At 35.8% G+C, this 26,052-nt stretch overlaps 2 protein-coding genes across 2 annotated transcripts in view; one reads left to right on the top strand and one right to left on the bottom strand.

Moving 5' to 3' along the window:
- CENPP (centromere protein P) overlaps positions 1-26,052 on the bottom strand; it is a 238,588-nt gene that overhangs the window by 96,957 nt on the left and 115,579 nt on the right. The gene's annotated exons all lie outside the window — the stretch shown is intronic.
- ASPN (asporin) lies at positions 615-26,052 on the top strand. The gene is made up of 8 exons (XM_027550307.1): positions 615-873; positions 7,640-7,906; positions 10,451-10,563; positions 14,720-14,933; positions 15,956-16,066; positions 21,792-21,885; positions 22,268-22,406; positions 24,778-26,052. The coding sequence occupies exons 2-8, from the start codon at positions 7,663-7,665 to the stop codon at positions 24,973-24,975; spliced, it is 1,113 nt and encodes a 370-aa protein (XP_027406108.1). The 5' UTR covers positions 615-873; positions 7,640-7,662; the 3' UTR covers positions 24,976-26,052.

The raw sequence follows: 26,052 nt of genomic DNA, 5'->3' as shown, positions 1-26,052 counted from the left end.
GTCTCTTAACTGATGTAAATTGGGCACTCTTTCAGGGTAACAGAGAATGTTGCTTTCCTGCTCCCACATCCTCCCTAAACTCTATGTGGTCATAGGTGATATTCTCTTGAAAAGTAAAGTCCAAGGAAGCATCACCTGTATCCTTGAGTCTATGTTTGTATCACAGTATAAAGGCTAGAAGGATTATATAGGGCCTGGTCTGCAGTTCCACTGACATGCCTATGGCAGGAGTAAAAGCTTTTAAAGACAATCTTGAGACATATGCTTGATGTAATAGCTTCAGTCATCAGAAGAAAATTAACAGCATGGGTCCTTTCTTAGGTACATCTGGAGACTGGGTTTATATTTCAATAATGTACTCTTTCAGTACCCCTTTCTAAAACTGATAAATATTTTGTTAGTCTATATAGAGTGAGTTTTAAATCTGTAATGTATAAGTATTCATTCATTTAAGAATTTCATAAAGTATTTTTCTTAATCAGGTATTTCTTGGATGACTTTGACTGTACTCTCAATGGCCAGTTGCCATGAATTATTAGACTCTTTTTTTTTTTTCTTCAGAATCTTCCAGTAGACGTCTAGAGTTTAGCTAGAAGTCTTGGCTATGATACAAACAGTGATGGAAAACACATGAGCAGTAACAAGTTTTAATCTCGCTTCTCAGTACTAACATGGGCTAATCTGTGGAAGCAGCTTATTCCAGTGTCACCCAGGGTGCAGCCACACCAGGCTCTGTGGAAGGGTGTTTTTCTTTTAAATGTAATACCTTCTCATATTTTCTTCTTAAATAGTAGCTGAGGACATTTACGTTATAGATTTGTAGTACATGGTGGAAAATTCTACTTTCAAGAGGACTTACTCTCTTCTTACAAGGTATGTTTTCATGTCTTTTTCTCATGCACTAGTGTACAATTATTTTAGTCAATACTAAGAGGACATTAATGTTATTAACATAAATGCCTGTAAATTATATAACATAAAGTTTATCTGTATAATTTCTTAAAAAACAGCATTTAGATACATATGTAATATTATTCTAGCTTTATGTTTAATATATAATGGATTTACTTTCAACATAACTGTGACTTCTTAAAACAGCTAGATGATAACCTGTCACTATGCTTTGCCATAAAAGTTAACATGGCTGATTTTTAAAATCATTTAAACAAATAGTGTATGAATATGTTCTTTTAAAAAATTATATTAATGATAAAAAAAGCTTGGGGATATTAAAAATACATTAAGTGAAAATAGTAAAAAAAACTTCTTTCCAAAATGTGAAACTATGTTATTTTCTAAGGCATTTAAAAAATATGAGTTATTCAAATGTTTTTACTTATACATTTGAATATTCATGTTTTTCCTTGATAAATGTCTTCCTTATTCTTATGTAATGAAATGGCACTGGACAGTTAAAATGGAGATTCATATAAGTCTAAGAAAGAATATTTATTAGCAAACTTTAATAAGCTCTATATTCAATATGAAAGATTAGAGACTTCACAAAATCCAGTCAGAATGTAAAATAAAGATTTCCTTTATCCCCTCTCAAAGTAAATTCTTAAAAGATTAAACAATGTATTTGATATCCTACTCCCTCATAATCTTATAGAGCACAGTTTTCTTTCTTGTTCAATCTATTTGGAGGTGTGGCAGTCATAAACAATAGCCACATGGTATAGGATTAAGTTACAAAGAAATCTGAGGGAGTCTATATGTCTTTAAAAATAAAGACTTAAAAAATCCCACTAAGAATTGAGTTGTTTTTTAAAAAAAAAAAAAACATAAGCCCACACACACATAAAAGCATCTTGATGTTTTCAGTATTTAGAAAAATAGGATACTGGTGGAAAGAAGAGGGGATATGCAGTCCTCTGTTACAACTACTACATTAAAAAAGAATATTCAGATATCTGACCTGAGGTTTGAGACAGAATAGATTAACTTTATAAGCACAAGTTTTAAGGAAGCATAGGAAAAATTAGAAAAATGAAGAGGTAGGAGTTTTTTGTTTTTAAAAGCAGCTAGGTTGCTGGATGCATTGAAAAACTGATGAAGGACAAAACATATAAAGAGAAAAGCAGCCAGCAAGTTCTTCAATCAGCTGCTACTTATACTTTTGAGGTAAAGTTAATTATTTCTTTAAGGAAATCGTAGGCTTTAAAAGCATCTGTTTCCATGACCAAAAGGTACTGTGATTAAGTTTCCAAATGCATGTTTGGATGTTTGATTTAACTTGTTCACTTACAAGTACCTTGATTCCAGCTGAATTTAGTCTGGATTCCTTTTGTGAATACACAAAGAATGGTATATCACATTTATATAATGAAAACTATTATTGGTACATGTGAATTTATAGGAACATTTCAGCCAAGCGGATCTTTAAGGATAGGATTTAAAAGCACAGTGGCTTATTTTCCTAATAATAGTGTCTGAGAGGAAATACCATTTCACTTAGACAGATTTTCCATTCTAAGTTTGTGGAACATTTAAGCAGAAAATAGGAGCTTATGTAAATTCAGAAAGACACTTCTTAGCTACAATTCCAATCCTAAGAACTTGGCCAAACCTCTAGCCCCATTCTCTCCGAGGGGAGTCTGGTTACTGTCTGGAAGTCACTGTGAGAGTAAGACCCATTTAGAGAAGGCTAAGCAGAAGGGTGGACAATGCAGGAATGAGGAGGCCAGCTTCAGGTTCTTCCACTTTAAAAGAGGGCACGGTAGCAAAGTCTCAAAGGCCTCTCCTGGCTCTAATATGTAATGGCTTAGTAATAACAGCAGTAGCATTGAAATAATATTTCAAATACTACTCAGAGAAACCTGAAACCAAATTCAAAGCTTTCTATGAGTAGGAAACTCTGGCAAAACTGGTTTAAATCAGGGAAATACTGAGTTTTCTTGAGAACAAGACATAAACACTTTAAAAGGTCTTAAAAATAACAATCTAAATACTGCCAAAACTAAACAAATAAGAGTTTGATCCATATTAATAAGCTCAAAATCTCAAAATAAGATAAACAACTAAAAGGCGCATCATTTAAATGAGAAACAATATTCTCTACACTCCACACTGAATAGAAAAACACTACTGTTTGGCGTTCCCTCTTGGACATTCCAGTATTTTCCTACTGATAAAAAGTGCTTAACTAGAATAGAGAGAGATTTAGGGTCTATAATCACTTGTTTTTATCAAGGCTTTGTCATTTCAAATGAAGGGAATAACTGGTAAATTCCTCATGGAATCAAGGTTCTCCCGACTTCTCTTTTCAAGTAACCAGGATAAGAGAATGCAAAAAGATCCGATTAATTTCATATGACTAATAGGAGACAGAAGTAGCACAGAGAGAAGACTGTGACAGAAGATATTTTGGTCTCTATAAAGAATTTCCTATCAACCACAGATGGACAACAGTGGAACTGGATGTCTCTTGAGGAGGTGTGCTCCCTGAGTCCTCTCACTGGAGTCATGCAATCAGAGAGCGGACACGCCATCTGGTCCACAATGTTCTGGAGGAAACTTCAACACTGGGAGGGAGTTTCAACTAAATGACATTTTCTGCTTTGGCATGTCTCCTCTCTCACTCACAAGGGAAGGGTCCAGGAAGGCATGACAGGTGGCTGCCCCCACCAGCCAGCCAAAGGAAAGCTTCCCAACTACCACAGAGGAGCCACTGCCTCATCTAGCAAGCCAGAGTTGCCATCTCATCCAAGGCAGGGAGGAGCTTATGTAGCTCATCAGTATAAGAAGAGAGGAAAGGAAACTGATTGATGCCCCTTCTGACTCTGCAAGTAGGCTGATCAAAAGCCCACTGGGAGAGACATAGAAGAGAAACAAGCCCCCCCGCCCCACTTCATGCCTGGCTTCCTTCCTCTCCTTCACCTGTACACCACCCTTCTGTGCATCCTTCACACCAGTGTCCCTCTAAGTCTGTCACAACTGCCTTTCTCTTCCTCATCCCAGCCTGCATCCCACTCCAGGGCTCTTCTATGTCACAGGGAAACATGAGTGGAGCGGGAAATCGGGTTTGCAGGAATGAAGGCAAGTTCTTGGCCTGCTGCCAGGTTACAGGGAAAGGCCAAGATGTGGTATGGCTTCCCACTTTGGATCTCTAACATATTCCTCTTGTTACATGTATTTTTTAAAAAAGTTTTCTGGCTTTCTTAGGTCTATACTTCTAGGATATTATATGTTAGATTTTTCTGGTTTAGACAGGGAAACTACAACCTATTTATCTCTAAGTTTCTACCAAAAAACCCCACAAAAACCAAAAACCAATGAAACTCAAACAACCAATTAACTCAAAAATAACCTTATGAAAATTCTCTGCCTCCCATGGACCAGAGTAAATAGTGCTAGTCCTACCAAAAATTGTAGCTCCAAACTATTTTGAAGCATTTTTGGTTGACTTTTGAGGGGGTAGTATATGGGAAACCTTTAACTGTACTGTCTAATGCTATAGAAGTGGTAAGAAAAGGCAAAAGTACATGGAGGACCAGAGCAAAGACAATTTTGTTGCAGACTGCTATTTAAAATATTTAAAAAGCAAAATAATAATTTACAAAATATGCACCATAGACAAGAAAATAACCTTTAACTCATAATCCCACTATCCCTTTTATTAGGTTTGTATATTCTATTTCAACCATTTTTTTGTGTATGTATATTTTATTGACATCTTTATTTCTATTGGTCTTAAACAGTAAACTGAAGGTTATGAGGAACACAGAGACTTATGGTGAAGAATTTTACTTTCAGAGTCTGTGAACCACACACGTGGAGATTCTTCCAAAACATTAGAGTCACAGTGTACACAGCTGACACTGATCACCTGCAGTTTAGTTCTATTTACTAACTTGAGCATTTATTTTTTACTTTTTCTATTAGTGCACCTGCCATTTAAGCATTCACTTTTACGATAATTCCACACTTACCTCAGAGTAGGGGATTAGAAGGTATGTTTTTGCTTTTTGAGCAAGGAAGTGTGGGAGAAGTGCATAGGGAGAGACACATCCATTGAAAGCATCCAAATACGTTCTACTTCATGGATTCTGCATCTGTGCCTAGTACATAGCGCGTACTGATAAATGCCCAACGAAAAACTTCAGCAACCTCAAAGAAAGCTAGAGACAGGACATCAAATGACATTTAATTCTTCACCACCACTAACTTCTCCACCAGGGTCAAACAAGGCTGGGGCAGCTATGGACCTAGAAGATAAAGCTGCAATGCAGAACAATCTTAAAGAATAAATTGGTACTAGGGACAAGCTTTGGTTTTGATAAGGACCAAAAGCTAAATTAGCTCAAGAATGAGAATTTTAGAAATCAAGACAAGGCAGGGCACCAAGCGTTAAGGAACCAGGAACCACAAATAAACCTGTGGTCAAGAAACATAATGGAGCAAAGTTAGGCAGGCAGCCAAGAAGCAGAAATGATGTGCCAAAAAATGATGTTGGAAATGAAGCCCAGTTGACCATAATCAGGTGCCGGTGCCAGGATTCCAGGGTGACTGGAAGGTAACCTGCTGACAGAAGCTGCTGGGCCGTGAGTTGCCAGCACAATTTCTCTCTGTACTATACAAATCTGACTGCCAAACCACCCCCATTTCCACCCTCTGAAAGCTCTGAGTGCACTCCTTTATGCAGAGATGTATTCTGGATAGCAATGTGTGGACTGGCTGGAAAGGAAGAGGTGACAGAAGCCATTAGCTAAAAGAAGATAAAAGAGAGTGCTCCTGTGTGGGTTGTAGCAGAAGATGCAAGGATGGGTCAGAACACATGATCTCTAACTCAAGTTCTAGTTCAATTTGGTCATGTGGCCTTGGGGAAGCCACTGAAGCTCTTTGTTCTTCCTATTCCTCCTGATTAATCTGAGAGACGTATCTAGAATAAACTGAATTGACAATTCCACAAGGCAGTGCAGAGATGGGAGGGCAGAACTGTTGTTCCTGGAGTGGGATTCAGAATAAGGTTATAAAAATAAAAAACTTTTTACTGTTCTGTGCCCTATATTCTCCCTTACCTAGCACAACTGAGTGTGAGTTATCATAGGGAAATCTGACAAGGCTGGTGATGTCCACTGGGCAAAATGTGCATATTGCCATATAGATTTCTAAGAGTTAAATAATATTAATTATCAGGTTAATCACTGATGACAGTAGGGTTTTTTAAAAAAATCTTCCTCTGATGATTAAAACGTATATACATATATATGAATATTTTAATTAAATTAGTTAATTCATTTCTGATTTTCAAGTCCAGAAATAGCAAGGTGGTGGAGAGACATTAAACCTAATTTCTGGAGAATTGTAAGAAGCTGGCATAATTCAAGGATCCAGGGAGCCAGGTCTTCCTGAGGTTGGGTCGATTCTAAGTGACTCTAGAAGTCCTTTGTGACTAAGGCGCTGTCTGACGCTCAGGCATAGCAGCCCAACCACACTGTTGGGTGACTCGGCTGCGTGTGGACTACCCCCTGCCAGGCTACAGCCTCACCAATGGATTTATGTGCAGCTAACTGAATGCCCCAAAGGGAAGACAGGCATAAGTCTGTTTTAGATGATATCATAATGGTTTTACTTTTTGAAAATTAACCAAAAAAACCATATGTTTCACAGTTCATAGTTAAGAAACCACGATATATAAACATACCTGTGGGAAGATCTGCCATCATATGACAATAAACCCTCAGAAGTTTCTCACTTGTGCATTCCAGCTCTGTGTGGGCTTTAGAAAAATGCAAATGATAGCACCCCCACCTCCGAAAAACTAAACAAAAGGAAACTCAGTGGAATGATGAGTTGAGAAAGAATAGCCTGGACATCAGATGTTTTGGATAATGGAACAGATTGGAAGGAAGAAATCCAGTAACACTATGGAAAAAGTAACTAACTCTGAGAATGAGGCTAGGGAGGCTGGTGGCATAGAAGTTAAAGAAAACTTCCAGATGTACTAATGGGACATGAAGGATTTTACTTTAAAAGTGACATAGACTTTAAGGCAATGGAAAGATTTTAGGAATAAGGGAATATGATAACCTTTTTTTTTTTTTAAACAAAACATTAATTTCCTAGGTATAAATATAATTTTTATTGCTCAGTATAGAAACTGAAGGAAAAAAGACGACTCTACAACCCAGATAATATCATCAATTAGGTATATTTGTGCCAGGATTTGAGTGTGTGTGTAAGTATACTACATATAGATTTTTAAAATATTTTCTTTCAAACAACAGTATTTCTTATTTTTAAATATATTTGCAAATATTTTGTGAGTTCCAAAGTATTTCAAGGAATAAATACACCCTATTTTATTTTAGTATTTCCCTTTAACCATAAGTATAATCTTAAAACATCTTTTGTTATTACATAATTCTGTGATGAACACCTTTATGCACATTAGAATTGTTTCTTGAGACTAGATGCCAAAAGTAAAATTACTAGATGAAAAAATAAAGATATTCATAAAGCATCCAATGCATATTGTTGCACTGCTTTCCAAAAACTTTTAATAAACTTACTCTCACATTAGTAACAAATAAGAATGCCATTTCATTGTATTCTTGCCAGCCCTGGGAACTATATAGCAGCAGGAACTATATCTATTTAAACTTGAACTTAATCCTCAATGTCTACTTACTTCTAGATCGGTCCTCTACATAGGAAGACATGAAGGTGTATGTGCTTCTAGTATTCTTGACTTTGTGCTCTGCCAAACCATTATTTCACCCTTCGTACTTGACACTGAAGAATTTGATGCTGAAGGACATGGAAGACGAAGGTGATAGTGATGCTGACAACTCTCTCTTTCCAACAAGAGAGCCAATTAACCCCTTCTTCCCATTTGATCTGTTTTCAACATGTCCATTTGGATGCCAATGCTATTCGAGAGTTGTACACTGTTCCGATCTAGGTAAGAACATACATCAATTTGTTTTGAAGAATTATGTTGTTCTGATAAAATTTAAAGGACAGGGAAAGACCTCACTGAAATTTTAAAAATCGGCTAATTGTAAAGGAATTTTTTCATTTAAATTTTTGAAAAGTATAACAAACCCCAAAGTCCATCCAAACTTATTTTAAAAATCCAGAAAATCTGAGGAAAACATTGGAAATTTCATATACAGAACATTTCCTTCTCTCTCCAAATTTCAATCAATACTTCACTTTAATTTCCTTCAGAGAGAATGGATGTCACTGCGGTTTCATCTTATAGAGTGTCAACTGGTTTAAACTGTGCTTTCTAGCAAAATTCTACAATAACAAAATAGTTGTCTGCCCAGAACAATGAATAGGTTATAGAGTTTGTGAAATCTCTAATCTAGGCACTTTAAAGACAATACTCCATGTGTTTTGAATGATTTGGGTTTAAAACTATCTAGAAAAGAAGTGGCTGAAATGCAAGTCGCTTTCTAAAGTTTCTTAAAAACGTATAATTCTCTGCTGAGTATTTTATTATTTTAATACTTCTAACAAGAGTGCTGTCAAACAGAAGGGCATACTCAGGGAGAGGTGTAACAGGAATGCACACTGAAATTGTAGTCAGCTGTTTCCAAAACACAGAATGACTCAGACCTGACCCACTGTGGGAAGCCAAAGGTATAGTTCACATTTCCCATACTGGACCTGGAGCTCATCAAGGCCACTTGGAGGGTATATATGAGCAGACAATGCCTCTGCAAGCTTTAGATTCATTTCCCATGGTCACAGCATTTGCGGCAATATGCAAAACTTGCTACAGTGAATTCCAGAGACTTTAAAAATGTGTTATTATGGGATATAGTGAGAAAGGTGAACAAAAACCATCCAGAAAAAGAGGATATTATTATCAGCTAGAATCACTGTGAAAGTCTTAATGGAATATACAGGCACATATCTTAAAATGACATGGCACTGTTAGCAGCATAAATGTCACCTACCCCATGACCACAGAAAATGAAGGTTCCAAATTCATCAGGGGTAGGGTAAGGGAAGGTTTCTCAAAATTTATGTTATAGGTCCTGTCTGCAGAACTTCTAGCTTAAGACCTTCCACTTATTTTCTAAAATCAAAGTAATCTCCTAACAAAACTGCTGCTACCTTGGTAACCCATCAAGTTACCCCCTTTTCCCTCTTTCCAACTATGTCAAACTTCTTCAAAGAATTGTCAGTTTTAAAGTATAAAGGAGAAAGTATCGAGGGCTGTCAAGTGGAATGTTGACATTCATAGTATTTTTTAATATTTAATTCTTCAATTTTGGGCTATTAAATATAATATTAATATTACTCATCAGGAGCCTAGCAGGCTACAAACCATGGGGTCACAAAGAAGTCAGATGTGAGTTAGCGACTAAATAAAAAACAACACTCTTCAGGAGTAACGATGGCTCCACTAAAAGTGTAGTAATATCTGAAACTCACTTTAAAATACATAAAAAAGATAAATTGATGTATGGATGGATAGTAAGTATAGTATAGTAAAATGTTGATGGGAGAAAAAGGAATATTAGTTTTCACTGGAAAATTCTTTAAACTTTTTTGTATATTTGAATGTTTCAATAATAAAATATAGAAGAAAACCAAGAAGGCCCCATGTGCATCAAGCATAAGTATCATATGGAATGTCTGGTAACAATCAGGGGTGCACATTTTCAACCATTCGAGGAAAACAAGGAAAGTAAGGAAGAAATGTACCACATACTGCTCCTGCTGATTTTTTGCTTCTTTAAAAAAGAAAAAACACATTAACATCTTTAAATAATTTAATTAGGGCTTTCCTGGTGGCTCAGATGGTAAAGAACCCATTTGCAATGCAGGAGACCCAATTTTGATATTTCTGTCAGGAAGAGCCCCTGGAGAAGGGAATGGCTACCCACTCCACTCTTGCCTGGAGAAGTCCATGGACAGAGGAGCCTGGCAGGCTACAGTCCATGGGGTCACAAACAGATGAATAAATTTTTGTAAATCAAATAAGTTACAACTAATTAGAGAAGCTCATTATTAAAATAAATGGGTGGTAAGGTTTTTAATAGTATACATGAAAATAAACTTACCTATTTTCTAAGCATAACTTTCTACATATTGATGCTTCTTAAAATGATCAAAACCCACAGGCTCCAATTTAGCACTATGACTGCCTGAAAATCTGCAAAGAATGTCAATATTCTTTAGTCGAAAGTGCATAAGCAGAATCTGTGCCTCCACTGTTGGTCTCCTCCTTGTAGTCATATTAGAGCATTTCAACTTAGCTCCATTTAATGTCACTATGACTGAAGTGATAGCTAGACCTAGCTAGACACCTTGTAAAAATAAAGTTACTTGATAAGATTAGGCCATTCCAAAGACCAATGTTTTTGTCATCTGCTACACATTAAGTCATCTACTATTTAATGGCAATCACGGATTTCTTGAAAAGCACACTAATATCAGCAATCTTATCTTTAGGATATAATATGTACGCAATGTGTTTCTTTCTCAGGTCTGTCCTCCGTCCCAAGCAACATTCCATTTGATACTCGAATGGTTGACCTTCAAAACAATAAAATTAAGGAAATCAAAGAAAATGACTTTAAAGGACTCACCTCACTTTATGTAAGAATACATGTTCATATTTTCAAATATTTAAGTGAAAATCTCTATCACTGCTAAAATGATTACTTGTATTTGTGTTTGTATAAACAAGTCTTTATTTACTCTGTGTGATGAATGACAAAATCCTGTTATTTTGCATTGTTCTAGTTAATGAAAAATGATAGATTTAATTCAATTATTAATTTGATTCAACTGATGTTTACTGAATAATAGATGATTGAAAGGCAGTGGGCTAAGAATTCAAGTAAATGGTCCTTAGATGAGATTATTTCAGTAATCACAGTCATTACACACTAAAATAATGAAACTATGGTTATTTATAGCAACTTATTAATGTACAGTGTAAGAAAAGCAGTATGTAAACCCACTGACTTAAGAAACCATAAAGCTCTAAGAGCAGCATGTGCAACATACATAATTGATTAAATATATCTATATGGGTTTTTTCCTAGACTTCTGAAGATGAAAAAGAACTTTTCTTACTATACTGATTAATATTTTAGCTTTCTAAAATTTAAAAGATTCTTATTTCTCTATTTAACATTTTGGGCCTCTAGATTTTAGCAGGTAAAATTTTGAATGCTATTTGAAATTTGGTTTCGGGGAAGAACCTGATTCCACACTGTCACAGACATGGGATGTCATCTCTTCCCCTCAGAGTAATATTAGAGTGGAACAGCTTCTTTTTTGCACCAGGCTATGGTGGTAAGGCAATACTGCTCTTCTAGGCTGTTTTTCCACATTCTCATGCTACGCTGGAGAGAAGAAAGTAAACCTGTTACCTGCAAGGCACCAAGAGGCGATGGGAGAGATATTATGACCATAGCAGTCTCTTGCTATGTAGCCACCCATATAGCCCTGTTCTCTTCCTATGTCTGAGAGGCTTGAGGCCACTCTACCCACATGAACCCTGCTGAACCACCCTAGCAGGCAGGGAAGGAGACTACCAAATCCCATTACGAAACCAGTGCTTAAATGTCAGCTGGAAGATTGTGTTCTAGACACCACATGGGGTGTTTTACTCAACTCTCTTGCTAAATCCCCTTGATAAGGCCTGGCACGGATGGCACCCAGAGAGAGCCCAGTCAACCCCCTGTGAAGCCATACTCTCCCTTGCACTGCCTGGTGGCTGGGCTTGTGGGGCCTTGACTGCTCTTTTCCCTTTCAAATATACAGTGCAGATTTTCTGGGTTCCATACATAATAAAGTTTCCATGTTAAAAAGAAAAGAGCAAATGGAAGAACATATATATATATATATCTTATAAATGAGGCCTCACTTAAACAGTCAGAAATAGCATAATATGATCTGTCCAATCTACCCCACTAACTCCAGTCTACAAAGACTTTTAAATACCAAGGCCATTATTTTAGCCTCAGATGTTGGAAATATAGTGAATGCTTCTACCACTTCTTCAACCTATATTTATCTATAAAACCACAATCATTAATGCCATATTTAACTCTGAATCATTAAGTCTTTTTCACATCATTATTTTATTATATTTTAGGAGTATTCCAGGGATTTAACCTACTAGTACTCCAGTTATTCATTGAGAAATGAGAATCAAAAAGGTGTCAGGAGCTGTCTTAGGCCTCCTTAACTTGCTTTTAGTCAATTTTTAAATGGCATTGTATTGGAGTGTTCTGGAGTTCAGCAGTCCCAGGCTGAAACCTTGGTCTAACAGAATTAGAAACATTGGGAAAGTGACTTACTTCTCTAAGTCTGGCTTCTCTCAGTTTTAAAAGAAGTGTGATAATAGTATGGAATTCAGAATGGTTATTTAGACGAGTGAATGCATATAAGGTGCTCAGAGTCCAGCTGTCAGCTATTACTGCTACCAGCTTATTGTTTCTAGACTGGTCAATGCATGAAATGTTAAGTACTTTTAAAAGCACACTTTATACTTAAATTGTTAGCATGCTGTATATCTCAAAACACTTATTTAATTATAGTATCATCTACATGGCACTGGTCTTTAAAGAGAACTAAAATTATTTTTTTAGATATCCTGTAAATTCTCTATATGTTTTAGCTGCTTGTTTGGCATTCTGATTCTTGCACAGAGAACAACGAAGCATTAGAGAATAAGTGAGATCACTACACACACACACGCACATATTCCAAGTACACTTCCAGCCCGTTATTACAGACACATTCATCATGAAGACTTATTGTCCTACCACTGAAAGACTATACTTTTCTTATCCTCTGCCCTTACATATAACCACATTGTTTGGGGCTCTGTGACTGCTATGTTTGGAATTTTCATGTGAAAGCCAACATTGAAAGTACTGCTTAAATGGAGACACTGTGCTAACTCAACTTGCTGGGGCAGCATTAGAGGGTTTAAAAGTCTTACCCCATTTTGTATTCTTATCCTTCCTTTTATGCAGTATGACAACTGCATGTCTTAACCAGAGGGAAAAAACAAACAAAACCCCATTTGTGATGGCTGGATCTAATTGAGGCCCATATTCCCATTGGGGCTCCTGATAGTGGCAGCCCACAGGGAGTGCACACAAGAGGAAGAGCAAAGTATGGAGGGCTGAGGGGTGGGGGCAGGCAGGGGGCAAATCACTTTTCTTCACTGTGCTCATGTCCTCGTCACTAAGAGGACAGAAATAACTTCTGTTAAATTTACCTCATGGGGGTTGAGTGAGTTCGTCAAGTTGTTCAATCTTCCCTGTCCTCTCATTTTTTCAGTATAACCAAAGGAAAAGAGAACACATTCTAAATTTGGCAGCACACAGAAAGGAATATATATCACCAGTTGGTAACAAAATGTAGCTTAAATTCTTCTCAGTTTAACCTTTTTTAGCTGAAATTGTTAAAATTAGTGATGTCTGAAAGAAGGGTAAGAAAAAGGAGACAGTAAAGGCCTGCAGTGAAACCAGTAGACATGATAATAAAGGGACTCTAACTGCCAAAGTATTTGTATTTCTTCTGTGAAACAACAACAGTGTAAATAACAGGATAAAGGCATATTAAGTCAGTCTGGAAACAAGGAAGATTATTGTACAATGGTACCAGAGACAGAAGTCAAAAGGAAAGAATCTCGATCTGCTCCCTAAAAGAATGAGAGGATCCAGATTAGCAGAGAGGAATAAAAAGTTCTAGCAAAGCTAAACCCACCTGCCATTGCCCTTGGGAAACATTGAAAATTCTTTCTGTAAAATCTGGCATGTTTTGAAAATAGTTACTAGGTGACCGGCAAGCCCTAGACCAAGGACTTTCCCAGTTTTGGTTCTGAAGTTCTGTGCCCCAGTAGATTCTAGGAATGCTAAGCCACTTGCCATTGCCCTTGGAAAACATTGAAAATTCTTTCTGCAAAATCTGGCATGTTTTGAAAATAGTTACTATGTGACTGGCAAGCCCTGGTACCAAGGACTTTCCCAGTTTTGGTTCTGAAGTTCTGCACCCCAGTAGACTTAGATGGCTGCAGTCAGACCCTCAACGTGTCATAAAGGGTTTGACTGTGGGGAACGCAGATTCAGGCTGTATAAGTTCGTTCACTTTCTGGGGTTGTGTCTCTTATGAAGAGTTTTGCCACGTTGCACCAAGAAATAGCCACAGAACTGAGAAGGGGTTGAGTCATTCCTCAGAACCTACTACCACCTCCCCAGTGTCTACAGTATGCCAGAATGCTGAGGGCACATTGTAGGAATTTATTCTTACAAGTCTCTATTCTGGAGAAAACAGTAAACATTAGTAAACAAGACAGAAATGAGGTTTTAAGAGTAGATAAAATCATGCAAAAATGTATTTGGTATGTACTGAACTTAACTTTGTAGAGTGAACAGGTTTAAGATAAGATAAAGATAATACCATTCATTACTTCCATGAATTGAAATAGGAGAGGGGAATCTTAAACACAGGAACACTTCACCTACTCAAGATAAATCAAAGGCATGAAACCAACTGTTAAAGCTTTGCACTGTTTCAATGCAGTGGCAAATGTGTGTGTGTGTGTGTGTGCGCGCGCGCATGTCTATTAGCTTAGATTGGACTGTAGAATTATTTACATGGTTAATAAAGTATATGAATGACACAATTTGCGTTGATTTCCATGATTTCCAATCACTACTGAATATTGGTAATCAAATATTGGTAAATAAAATTCCTGATTCGGTACAACTTTTTATGCTTTATCTAGGCTTTGATTCTGAACAACAATAAGCTAACAAAGATTCACCCAAAAGCCTTTCTAACCACAAAGAAGTTGCGAAGGCTATATTTGTCCCACAATCAACTAAGTGAAATACCGCTTAATCTTCCCAAATCATTAGCAGAACTCAGAATTCATGACAATAAAGTTAAGAAAATACAAAAGGCAACATTCAAAGGAATGAATGCTTTACATGTTCTAGGTAAGTTTTTGCAAATAAATGGGACATTTTGAAATTATATGCAATATGCAGATATAGAGATCTTTATCATCATTAACAAATTTAGGATTGATAATTTCTAAAATTAATTTTTTGAATCTAATAAGCTTTACCTAGATAAGCCATTCAAAAATAAAGTATCAAACAAAATTTATAGCACTTAAAGAAATACACCTTTTGTACATAAATACACATGCACTCTCAAGAATTCCCTAATGTGGTTTCCATTTTCTGATTGTACCTTAAGTGGTGAATATTTGTTATTCTCATTTAATTTAAAGATATCATTTTTAATGTAAAAACTACTTAAATATAACCTATAAAATTAATTCAGATATTATTTAGAATGTACAGCTGACTTTTCATTATTTCTTTAAGATTATTGAACTATGGCATTTTTACTATATACTTTAAATTTTACACAGTATTTTACTTCTAACACCCCTGGTATGACCATGCCATCTTCCCCCACAATATCTATTCAAAATTCCTAACCAATATTCTCATTCATTTATTCATTTAATTCAACCAAGTGCCAGACACTTACCAAATAGTTTCACTATCTGGTACTTCCTCAGTTATATTTCTGTTAACAAATAATTTTTAATTGACTTGCAATTTAAAAAGTTTAGGTGACAAATAAATGTACACTGAAAAACACAAAGGTTTTGAATTATATGAATGATGGTCTTTCTTCCTAATGTAGTATTTCTGTAACAAAATTTTGATCATGCTCATGGTTGGAAAAGAATAAGTAAGTTATTGATTTAGTAATTCAAAGCAAAAGAGTAAAGCTGTTATATACTCCAGCCTATGTAATACAAAGCATTCTGTCATCTGAGACTAACAGAAAGGAGAGTAGATAGACACAGAAACAGATACACTGAGCAAAGAAGAGTCTGAACAATAATGCTCACACTTCTAGGGACATGTATCTCTGTATTCTGAGTTTCCTTCAATATACAACATATGTGTACTAAATTATATAATTCCACCCCTAACAGAAATGAGTGCAAACCCTCTGGATAACAATGGGATTGAACCAGGGGCATTTGAAGGGGTAACAGTGTTCCATATCAGAATTGCAGAAGCAAAACTGACCTCAATTCCAAAAGGTTTGTATTTGTATAGTATTTTTTAAATTGTCATCTTAAAATGACTATTAAATGTAATGCTATAAACACTGTCAAAACCACAAAATTCTTTTTTACCGGTATATCTGGTCAGTATAGTATGAAATTTAGTATTTTCTCATGTACACAAAAAGAGGTTTTTTTTCTCCTTTTTTTGATAGTTTGAAACCAGAATCTTTATTCCCAGGGAGAATAAAACTTAAGAAGCAATGAACTTTTTATTTTCTCTTTCCTGACATTTACTTGTCTATACCTGTCATTCTGTGAAGTGTCTCAGAGAGGTGAGAATTCTGTAGAGAAGAAAGCAGAGGGAAATGCACAGGGTCAGAGACCTTTCTCCAGGCTTGCAGCAGTAGTTCAGGGTGGGAATTGTGAGGAGAGACTGGCAGGTGCTGGCAGTGGCAGGGGTGGGGGTGGGTGTATACTCTGGGCAAGGAACTCTACACCTCATTTTTTTTTACAGCCGAGTTGTGTACATTAACAGGCTAATGCACAGAAAGGTCTGAAGACAATGTTGGGCACATTCTAAACACTCTTACAAGACATAACCAGTACCAGAATGACCACCACGCTCTATCACATGACCTGAAGCTGGTACCTCAAAGTAAAATGTTTCTTAAGTTTGCCACAGGACCAATTTTCTAAATCATTACTTACAAAATCCCAGACTAATGACTAACTAGATAGCATTTACCTTTCTCCAAGCCCATGCTTAAAGTCTCACCTTCTTCCCCCTTGACAAAGTCTCTCTCCTATGCTAATACCTGGATCAGAAATAACCCCTATGATTAATAACATACTTTCCTTTCAAACAGCCCTGTCTTTCAGTATCCACAGTAAAATCAGCAATAATCTTTTTTTCTTCTATTTTATCATTAACTCCTTTTCTATATTACTCAGTAGATCCAGATTAACAAAACAAACATAAGCTGATAAAAAATCAAGCAAGGCTACTATTACTGATCTTTCATTTCATCTAAAGTGAAAAGACAATTTCATTTAGTATAGGAAAAATCAGTTTAGTTCAGAACTTACACAATTAAAAACAACCTTAATTTAGTTTTCAAGGAGCTGGCTGTTTTTCCACAAGAAAGCTGAAATATTATATTTACCGTCTAATCTTTAGAACAACAACAAAAACACATACTCTACCTAACAAGTTAAATAAAATAACTTTTATAAGCTGGAAGCTGACGCAGACGGGAAGAGGATGTACTAGAGGAGAAGAGCGGGGCACCACCCCAGAGCTGTGGCTCCCAGGTCTTGCAGTTATCATCACTCTTTATATTTATATTAGCAGTTTTCTTTACTACAAAACATGCTGAGAGTAATTCTCAAGTTTCAAAGTGTATCTTTAAATGAAGTTTTAACTCCTTATGAAGTTCTCGAGATTTTTCCAAAGTCTAAAGGAAGATTTTATATATTTAGAAATTTAAATTTCAAATCTCTAAATTTACATAACTACTTCTTTAAGGTCCTTAATAAGTGAGAGTCTCTCAGTCGTGTCCAACTCTTTGCAACCCCATAGACTATACAGTCTATGGAATTCTCCAGGCCAGAATCCTGGATTTGGTAGCCTTTCCCTTCTCCAGGGGATCTTCCCAATCCAGGGATCGAACCCAGGTCTCCTGCACTGCAGGCAGATTCTTTACCAGCTGAGCCACAAGGGAAGCTTATGACACTAAAATCCTTACGACATTCAAAAGACAGTTTTTTGTTTCTATGCCTTATTTGCTCAAATGTTAAGGTTGACTGCCTAAATGTTATAATTCAATCATCACTACCCATTGCAACAGGGTGAATTAGGCAGAGGTCCAGAGGATTCTTAACTAGACTGGACAACGTAAGATGAACGAAAAGCGGTTTTCCTTGTCTCCAGTGGTTAAGATTTCACCTTCCAATGCAAGGGGTGAAGGTTCAGTCCCTGGTCGGGGAGCTAAGATGCCTCATGCCTTGTAGCCAAAAAACCAAAACATAAAACAGAAGTAATGTTAACTATAAAGACTTTAAAATAAAAATGGCCATACCAAAAAAAAAAAAAAAAGAAGTAGACTGAAAACTGTTTTTCCTTCATATTCAATTGGAAAATTTTGTTACATAATGGAATTGTGTGGAGTGGAACAGAGACCTGTTTGACTATAGAGTAGATACAGAAATATCCTACGTTGGTGCAAAAGTAATTGTGCTTTCATATTGCTAATCTTAAATCATTATAACTAGGGTCAAACACATCTTTATTAATCAAAATAGGAACCATTACAATCTACACATTTTTTGCCAACAAAAAATAAGTTTGTTTACGGCTGTAGTATAAAAATCCATTCTTTAGGATTCGACGAACTCTTGGAAAGCATTTTCTGTATCCTGCTGGTTGTGGAAGCATTTTCCCTGCAAAAAGCTGTCGAGATGCTTGAAGAATTGGTAGTCGATTGACAAGAGGTCAGGTAAATATGGAAGATGAGGCAAAACTTTGGAGCCCAGTTTGATCAATTTTGAAGTGATGGTTGTGCAGCATGCAGTTGGGCATTGTCATGGAGAAGAATTTGGTCCATTCTATTGCCCAAGGCCAGCTGCAGGTGTTGCCGTTTCTATGCATCTCATCAATTTGCTGAGCATACTTCTCAGATATAATGGTTTTGCAGAAAACTACAGTGAATCAGACTGGCAGCAGACCACCAAATAGTGACCATGACATTTTTCTGGTGTAAGTTTGGATTTGGGAAGAGCTTTGGAGCTTCTTCTCAGTTCAGCCACTGAGGTGGTTGTTGCTGGTTGTTATATAAAATCCATTTTTCATCACATGTCACGATCTAATCAAGAAATGACTCATCGTTTTTGCACAGAATAAGAGAAGACAACACTTCAAAACAATAATTTTTTTGATTTTCGGTCAGTTCATGAGGCACCCACTTACTAAGCTTTTTCACATTTCCAATTTGCTTCAAATGCCGAATCATCACAGAATGGTCAATGCTGAGTTCTTTGGCAACTTCTCTTTTAGTTTTAAGAGGATCAGTTTCGAGGATTGCTCTCAATTGGTCACTGTAACTTCTGATGGCCAGCCACTACACTTTTCATTTTCAAGGCTCTTGTCTTCTTTGCAAAACTTCTTGAACCACCACTGCACTTTACTTTTGTTAGCAGTTCCTCGGCCAAATGAGTTGTGATGTTGAGTTGTCTACACTGCTTTATAACCTACTTTGAACTCAAATAAGAAAATTGCTTGAATTTGCTTTCTAACATTATTTCCATACTATAAAATAAATATAAAATAAACACGTAATGTCATTAACAAAAAACCATGAAGCAGTTTTATGTTTTTTATATGTGAGTATAGTCATTCCTTAAATATGAGTAACCTCAACTGATCAGAATTCAAGAAATTAGGATGCTCTCAGTTTAGAATTATTTTCCTGCTCTCTAATTTATTTATTTTTAAAAATAAAAGTACATTATAAAATCAATATAAATTCAGCCATGATGAATATTGCTATTCATAAGGATTTGAAAATTATCTTTAACAGTCTTAATACTAATAAAGTAAGGAAATGTTTTAGCAAGAATTGAAAAAAAGAATGCATTTCCTAGCTAGGCAACAAGAAATTCTGATTGAAAACTAATACATTATGTGTAGGATTAATGAAATGAGGTCTGACTGAATCACTGGTTAGTCTCTTTCATTCCAGCTTCAGTTAAATGGAGAAAGCTAGGGTCAGAACTGCAGGGATCCAAACATATCAGAGGAAAAATATTCTTGTGTTTATGCTGTTCAGTCTCTAAGTCTTGTCCGACTCTTTGCAACCCCTGGACTGCAGTACACCAGGCTTCCTTTGCCTTCACTATCACCCAGAGTTTGCGCAAACTCATGTCCATTGAGTCGGTGATGCCATCCAACCATCTTAACCTCTGTTGTCCCCTTCTGCTGCCCTGTCTTTCCCAGCATCAGGGTCTTTTCCAATGAATCTTCTCTTCAAATCAGGTGGCCCAAGTATTAGAGTTTCAGCTTCAGCATCAGTCCTTTCAATGAATATTCAGAGTTGATTTCCTTTAGGATTGACTGGTTTGATCTTCTTGCTGTCCAAGGCACTCTCAAGAGGTTCTCCAGTACCACAATTAAATAGCATCAATCCTTTGGCACTCAGCCTTCTTTATGGTCCAACTTTCACATCTGTACATGACTACTGGAAAAACTATAGCTTTGACTATACGGACCTTTGTTGGCAAAGTGACATCTCTGCTTTTTAATATGCTATCTAGGTCTGTCACAGCTTTTCTTCTAAGGAGCAAGCATCTTTTAATTTTGTGGCTGCAGTAACTGCCCACTATGATTTTGGAGCCCAGGAAAATATGATATTAAAAAAAATTCATTGGGACTTCCCCAGCAGTCCAGTGGTTAAGACTCCACCATCCAATCAATGCAGGACGCACAGGTTTGATCCCTGGTTGGGGAACTAAGGTCCCCAATTACTAGCTGAAGGATGTGGCTGAAAATTAGAAAAAAAATTCACTGTCACCTCTGGGTATTGTACCAATTCATTACTTTAATGAAATCAAACATTTATGCTGCTTTTTCTATAAAAACTGTATTATAAAGTAACTAAATAATTAATGAAGGAAAATTCTTTAGAGAAGAATCTCACCTAATAAATGCATAATGAATGATGAAATCAGAAAATCACCATTTTCTAATTGTTAATGAAATAATAAGTCTAAGTAGCAGTAATCAATGAATGAGTGTGAAGACTATCAGATGAAAGAATAATTTACTGAATCTAATCTGGTCTCTAGATCTAACTACTCAGTTCAGTTCAGTTCAGTCCCTCAGTCGTGCCCGACTCTTTGTGACCTCATGAACTGCAGCACGCCAGGCCTCTCTGTCCATCACCAACTCCCAGAGTCCACCCAAACCCATGTCCATTATGTCGGTGATGCCATCCAACCATCTCATCCTATGTCGTCCCCTTCTCCTCCTGCCCTCAATCTTCCCCAGCATCAAGGTCTTTTCAAATGAGTCAGCTCTTCTACCAGGTAATAAGAAATAAAGGGCCTAGATGGAGGCCATTAGCCCAATCTACAAATGAGTATCTCAAACAATTTAATATCTAAAACAATCACTAGAAGGAGAAAGAGGAGGTAGTATGTAACAGAAGAAGAGATTTAAAGAGATACAAGACTCAAATATATTCTGTACACTTTATTTGGATCTTGACCTGAACAAATCAACCGTAAAATAATATAGTAATAATCATATACTTATTAGGGAACTGATTATTAGATGATAGGAAAGAATTATTGCTAATTTCGTTAGACGTGATACAGACATGATGACTATGAAAGGGGAAAAAAAAGATGACCTTATGGGTTAGAGATGTCTAGTCTTTACAAATGAAATGACACTATATATGAAATTTGATTTTAAGTACTCTAGCAAAAAAATAAATTAATAAAAACAAATCGATAACACATAACTACTAAGGTAGATGAAACAAAATTGGAAAAATGGAGATAATTGTTGAAGCCAAGCAACCAGCAAGGTTTCTAGTTTCTATTTTTCTATGTTTGAAATTTTCCATAATAATAATAATTAAAAAAAGCAAATCCCCCAAACTGCCTAAGTCTATAATGTGAAACTTAACGAGAAAATAAATACTCAATAGGGCTTGGTCTTAGCCTGATCTAACATACATATTTCTTTTCTTATCATTAGAACTACCTTCAACTTTACTGGAGCTACATTTAGATTATAATAAAATTTCAGTTGTGGAACTTGAGGATTTTAAACGATACAAAGATCTGCAAAGGTAAACATTTCTCAAATCCTATCCAACCTGTAGGTGGTAGTCCATATGATGACAATATTAATGAAACTTGTTAGAGAATGTATAGAGAGGGACACAATCAAAATTAAGGGAAAACTAGAATGGATTGCTATCATTCTGTCTCAGAAATGAAAGAGGGAATGAGTAAAAGGACACTTTCCAAATGTTCCTTTTGTTGCAAACAGGTTAGAAAATTTCCTGACAGTAGAGGAGAGGGCTATTACATCCTGAAATAGGTTATTAAAAGAAAGCATGGAATACCTTTCTCTGAACATACATACAAATATTTCTAACTTAGTTGTGTTTTCAGCTAATTGAATCATATCATCTGCTCAAGAACTGATGCATTTTATATCAATTTTAGGCTGGGTCTAGGAAACAACAGGATCACAGATATTGAAAACGGAAGTCTTGCTAACATACCACGTGTGAGAGAAATACACCTAGAAAACAACAAACTAAAAAAAGTGCCTTCAGGATTACAAGAGTTGAAATACCTCCAGGTAAAACATTCTACTTGTGTTTTGTAGATATTAATACTTTCCTTTGTTTTTATGAAATATATTAGTATCTGAAGCAAAGCAGCAAGTAGCTTCACACCCTAATGATCCTCCTAACACCCTAATGACCCTCCTAATTCACAGCCTAATGACCCTCCAGATTATGCAACATGTTTTATGCAGCAAGAGTGTTAGAAGGCCAGTTTCTATTAAGGTATAAGCTAAAACACTCAGGAACCCATTTCTAACCCTCAGTTTCTTCTGCTGAAACTGTCAAGGTCATTGTGGTTAAGGTGCTGACAGCTAATTTCAGGTTTCTGAGGTGGCAATAACTATGTAAAGGCAGGACTGGTCAGGAGGCAATGAAGTAGGATTATATAACCTTTCATTTCTGTACACATTTTATGAAGGAAGAGCATGTGGATAAAGTCCTAGGTGTTTTCACTATCAATATGGTGCCAGACTAAAAGTGTGCATGCTTTTCAAAAAACTCAGGCCAGAATATATAATCAAAAGTCAGTGTTTGGAACATTAAGGGCTCACATTTCTTATTCTTAATTATTAGAAAAACTTTCCCTTCTAATCTGGCAACTCTTGACTAGCCAGAAGGGGCCACAGAATTGTTGGATAATCTGATAAAGCTTTAGATACTCCCAAGAAAAAATATGAAGACAATCTTTTCACATAATTTTAGGAATTTCACAGATCTTCCCGATTTTCATCTATGGACCTCAAATTAAGCATCTCTACTTAATCTGAATCACCTTTAGTCCATTTTTTTCATGTGCTTTCCTTGATATATTATACAAAGTCCTCATCATCCAAGGAAAAACACATTGAGAACAAAATGGGTCTTGAGCCACTTGCTTCTATATTTCTTTCTAATTTTTCTTTAAGTTTTGTTCACTACACAAAAAGAACCCTTTGGCCTAGAAGCAATCAAAATGCATGTGACATTGGCAGGTGCTAATCTGCCAATTAAGATTACAGCTTCTGCTTTGATTTTTTTCAAATGTTGTGTATAACCTTTTTAAAAAAAAAAAAAAAAACAGTGGGCACAAGCGGGGTCTTTCCTCCCTTAAGCTGTCCAGTCTTTCAGTACTTTACTCCACAACACTGATCCTAGATTCTGAGCATCTTAAATCTATCCATACTATTGCTAGCATTAAAAAAATTAAACAGAATTATAACACAAACATAGTCATAAGGATACATTCAACAAACGTTCACAAACCAAACACACCCATGTCCAGCAATGTTTTCCATTCCCAATGAGGTCAATGCTGTGGTAAACTACATCTTGCACTGCTGCTGAGCTGCTAGGAAACCATATAATGCATCTGCCATGAGGCCCCCAAGATTAATAGAGGGCAGCAGTGACTCAAACACAAAACTTAAGAGGTTTTAGCAATGTCTACAGTTCTCAGGACTGGCTCAGATCAATCTCACCAAAGCAAAATGCAGAGGTAACAAAAGCTAGAACTGGTATCCTAGCCTGCCAGCAAAAGGCTCTTTCTTTATAATATGCCGAAACTTTGTTAGTTAAGTAGATTGCTTTTACTTCCTAGAAATCTCAGTTGTCAAAAGAGTCCAAAGAAGGAATTTATAGGGCTATTAAAGGGAATGAATGGAAGGTCTTATATTTTCCTTTTTTTTTCTGAGTAATAATTTAATAAGACATATACACAGCCTATAAAATTGTATTTTGTCCATTGGTGCAAATAAAGATTCAACTATTGATGCTACATTACAGATATGTATTTAAGATGTCAACAGACATATTTTTCTATAAAACAAAAAAGTAGCTCTATCTACACTTCTCTCCTTTGAACACAGAAAATGCTAGCTAAAAATTCTTCACATTCATTTTGTAAAACTAATTCTTAGAGCATTAAATTTCATTCTTCCACTCATTTCTAATACTTTAAAAACACATTATTGCATATGGTACTGAAACAACCCTACACACACACACATCCATATATAAAAGTTGGGTATTACTATGCATAAAAGCAAAAATCTATTCCCATGTGGTAAGTCTCCTGACTTACTGTATGACAAACAACTTTCATCTATGTGTGTGTGAGTGTGTGTGTATGTAGAGAGACAAAGAGAGAGACAGGGACAGGAGAGTGGCATGTGCTGACCAGGCTGACCTGGGCTTTGGCATGAGTACTACACCACACTTCATATATACAGCAATTTCTGTATAATACAGGAGCTTGAGTCTTTATAATAAATATTTAACAGGCATAAATGAGCACATATATTTTAAGCAAAATATGTCCATGAACAAATGCTGACTACAAATAGAATATCTTCTTTTTCACATTTATCAAGAATTTTTAATCCATTCTTTCCCCCATTACAACAGATAATCTTTCTTCATTCTAATTCAATTACAAAAGTGGGAGTGAATGATTTCTGCCCAACAGTGCCAAAGATGAAGAAATCTTTATACAGTGCAATAAGTTTATCCAACAACCCGGTAAAGTATTGGGAGGTACAACCTGCAACATTTCGTTGTGTTTTGAGCAGAATGAGTGTTCAGCTTGGGAACTTCAGAAAGTGATAATTAGTAATTAGCAGTATACATTTAATATAAAATTCAAAAATTGTTACATTTGGAATACTTGAACTCTATTAATAATGGTGGTACTATGCATCAATGCAAAAATCTATTCCTATGTGCTTAAGTCCACTGACTTATTGTATGACAATAAATTTCAACAGAATTTTGCAAAAACTATTGATACATCAGGATTAAAGGAAATAGGCATTTATTGCAGTTTCCTTTTACATGTAAATGATTTTGCATAAATTTCATGCTTGAACATTCTTTCTCAGTAACAAAAAATAAAGACATTCAATATTTAATACTTTGTTATCAAGTGCATTTAAAAAAGAACTGTACTGTAAATGGAATGCTTGACTTAGCAAAATTTGTGTTCTTTCATTTGCTATTAGAAAAAGAAAATTGACAAGTACGGTTATATAAAGAATACATTATACTATTCTTATTCTTTCTTTAAAAACTTGGGTATTACTGTAATATTCTAATAATGTTGAAGTATTGTTTGATATAATCTTATTCAAATTCTCACAACTTCAAGACTTACTGTCTTTATGTTTAAAACTTCTTTATAATAAAGTCTTCAGTAAGTGTTTATTACCAACTCAAACAGATGCTATTCATACGGCTGTTTTTCAAGCTGTAGCACATACTTTTCTCTTTAATGATTATTACCTGGTTATAAACTCTCTATAGAAATGCATAGTGAGTGTTTATATAAAATCTCACATTTTTTTAATTATTACAGTTATTATAAGCTTTTAACAGTGTGTCAATTGTTAGGTTATATAACACTGTCACTTCAATGCTAACGAATATTTTCAAGATGTCCCTTTGTAAGACCTTGGTTGGAAGAGACTGGATACTATCAACTCTACACCAAACTGTCTCCTTAAATATGCACAGACTGGGTAACTCTGAAGAACACATCTTGTATAACTGAATAGGCAGATCATAAAATAGAAACTAGCTCTGTATAAAAATTAACAGTACTTACATATGTATTTTTTGGTGTTCAACATAAATAAAACTAAAAAAAAAATAAGAAAAACATTAAAATATTGGCTTGAAATAAAA

Source organism: Bos indicus x Bos taurus, chromosome 8, assembly GCF_003369695.1.
Source record: "Bos indicus x Bos taurus breed Angus x Brahman F1 hybrid chromosome 8, Bos_hybrid_MaternalHap_v2.0, whole genome shotgun sequence".
Classification (NCBI taxonomy): domain Eukaryota; kingdom Metazoa; phylum Chordata; class Mammalia; order Artiodactyla; family Bovidae; genus Bos; species Bos indicus x Bos taurus.
The sequence above is the reverse complement of the archived record's forward strand: the minus strand, read 5'-3'. Positions and strand labels throughout refer to the sequence as shown.

What these genes read in the sequence shown, in the direction of transcription:
- ASPN (XM_027550307.1), top strand. Translation starts at nt 7,663, where the DNA reads ATGAAGGTGTATGTGCTTCTAGTATTCTTGACTTTGTGCTCTGCCAAA. An exon ending in CGATACAAAGATCTGCAAAG is followed by an intron (nt 21,886 to 22,267) that starts GTAAACATTTCT and finishes TATCAATTTTAG; the next exon opens with GCTGGGTCTAGGAAACAACA. An exon ending in AAGAGTTGAAATACCTCCAG is followed by an intron (nt 22,407 to 24,777) that starts GTAAAACATTCT and finishes CCATTACAACAG; the next exon opens with ATAATCTTTCTTCATTCTAA.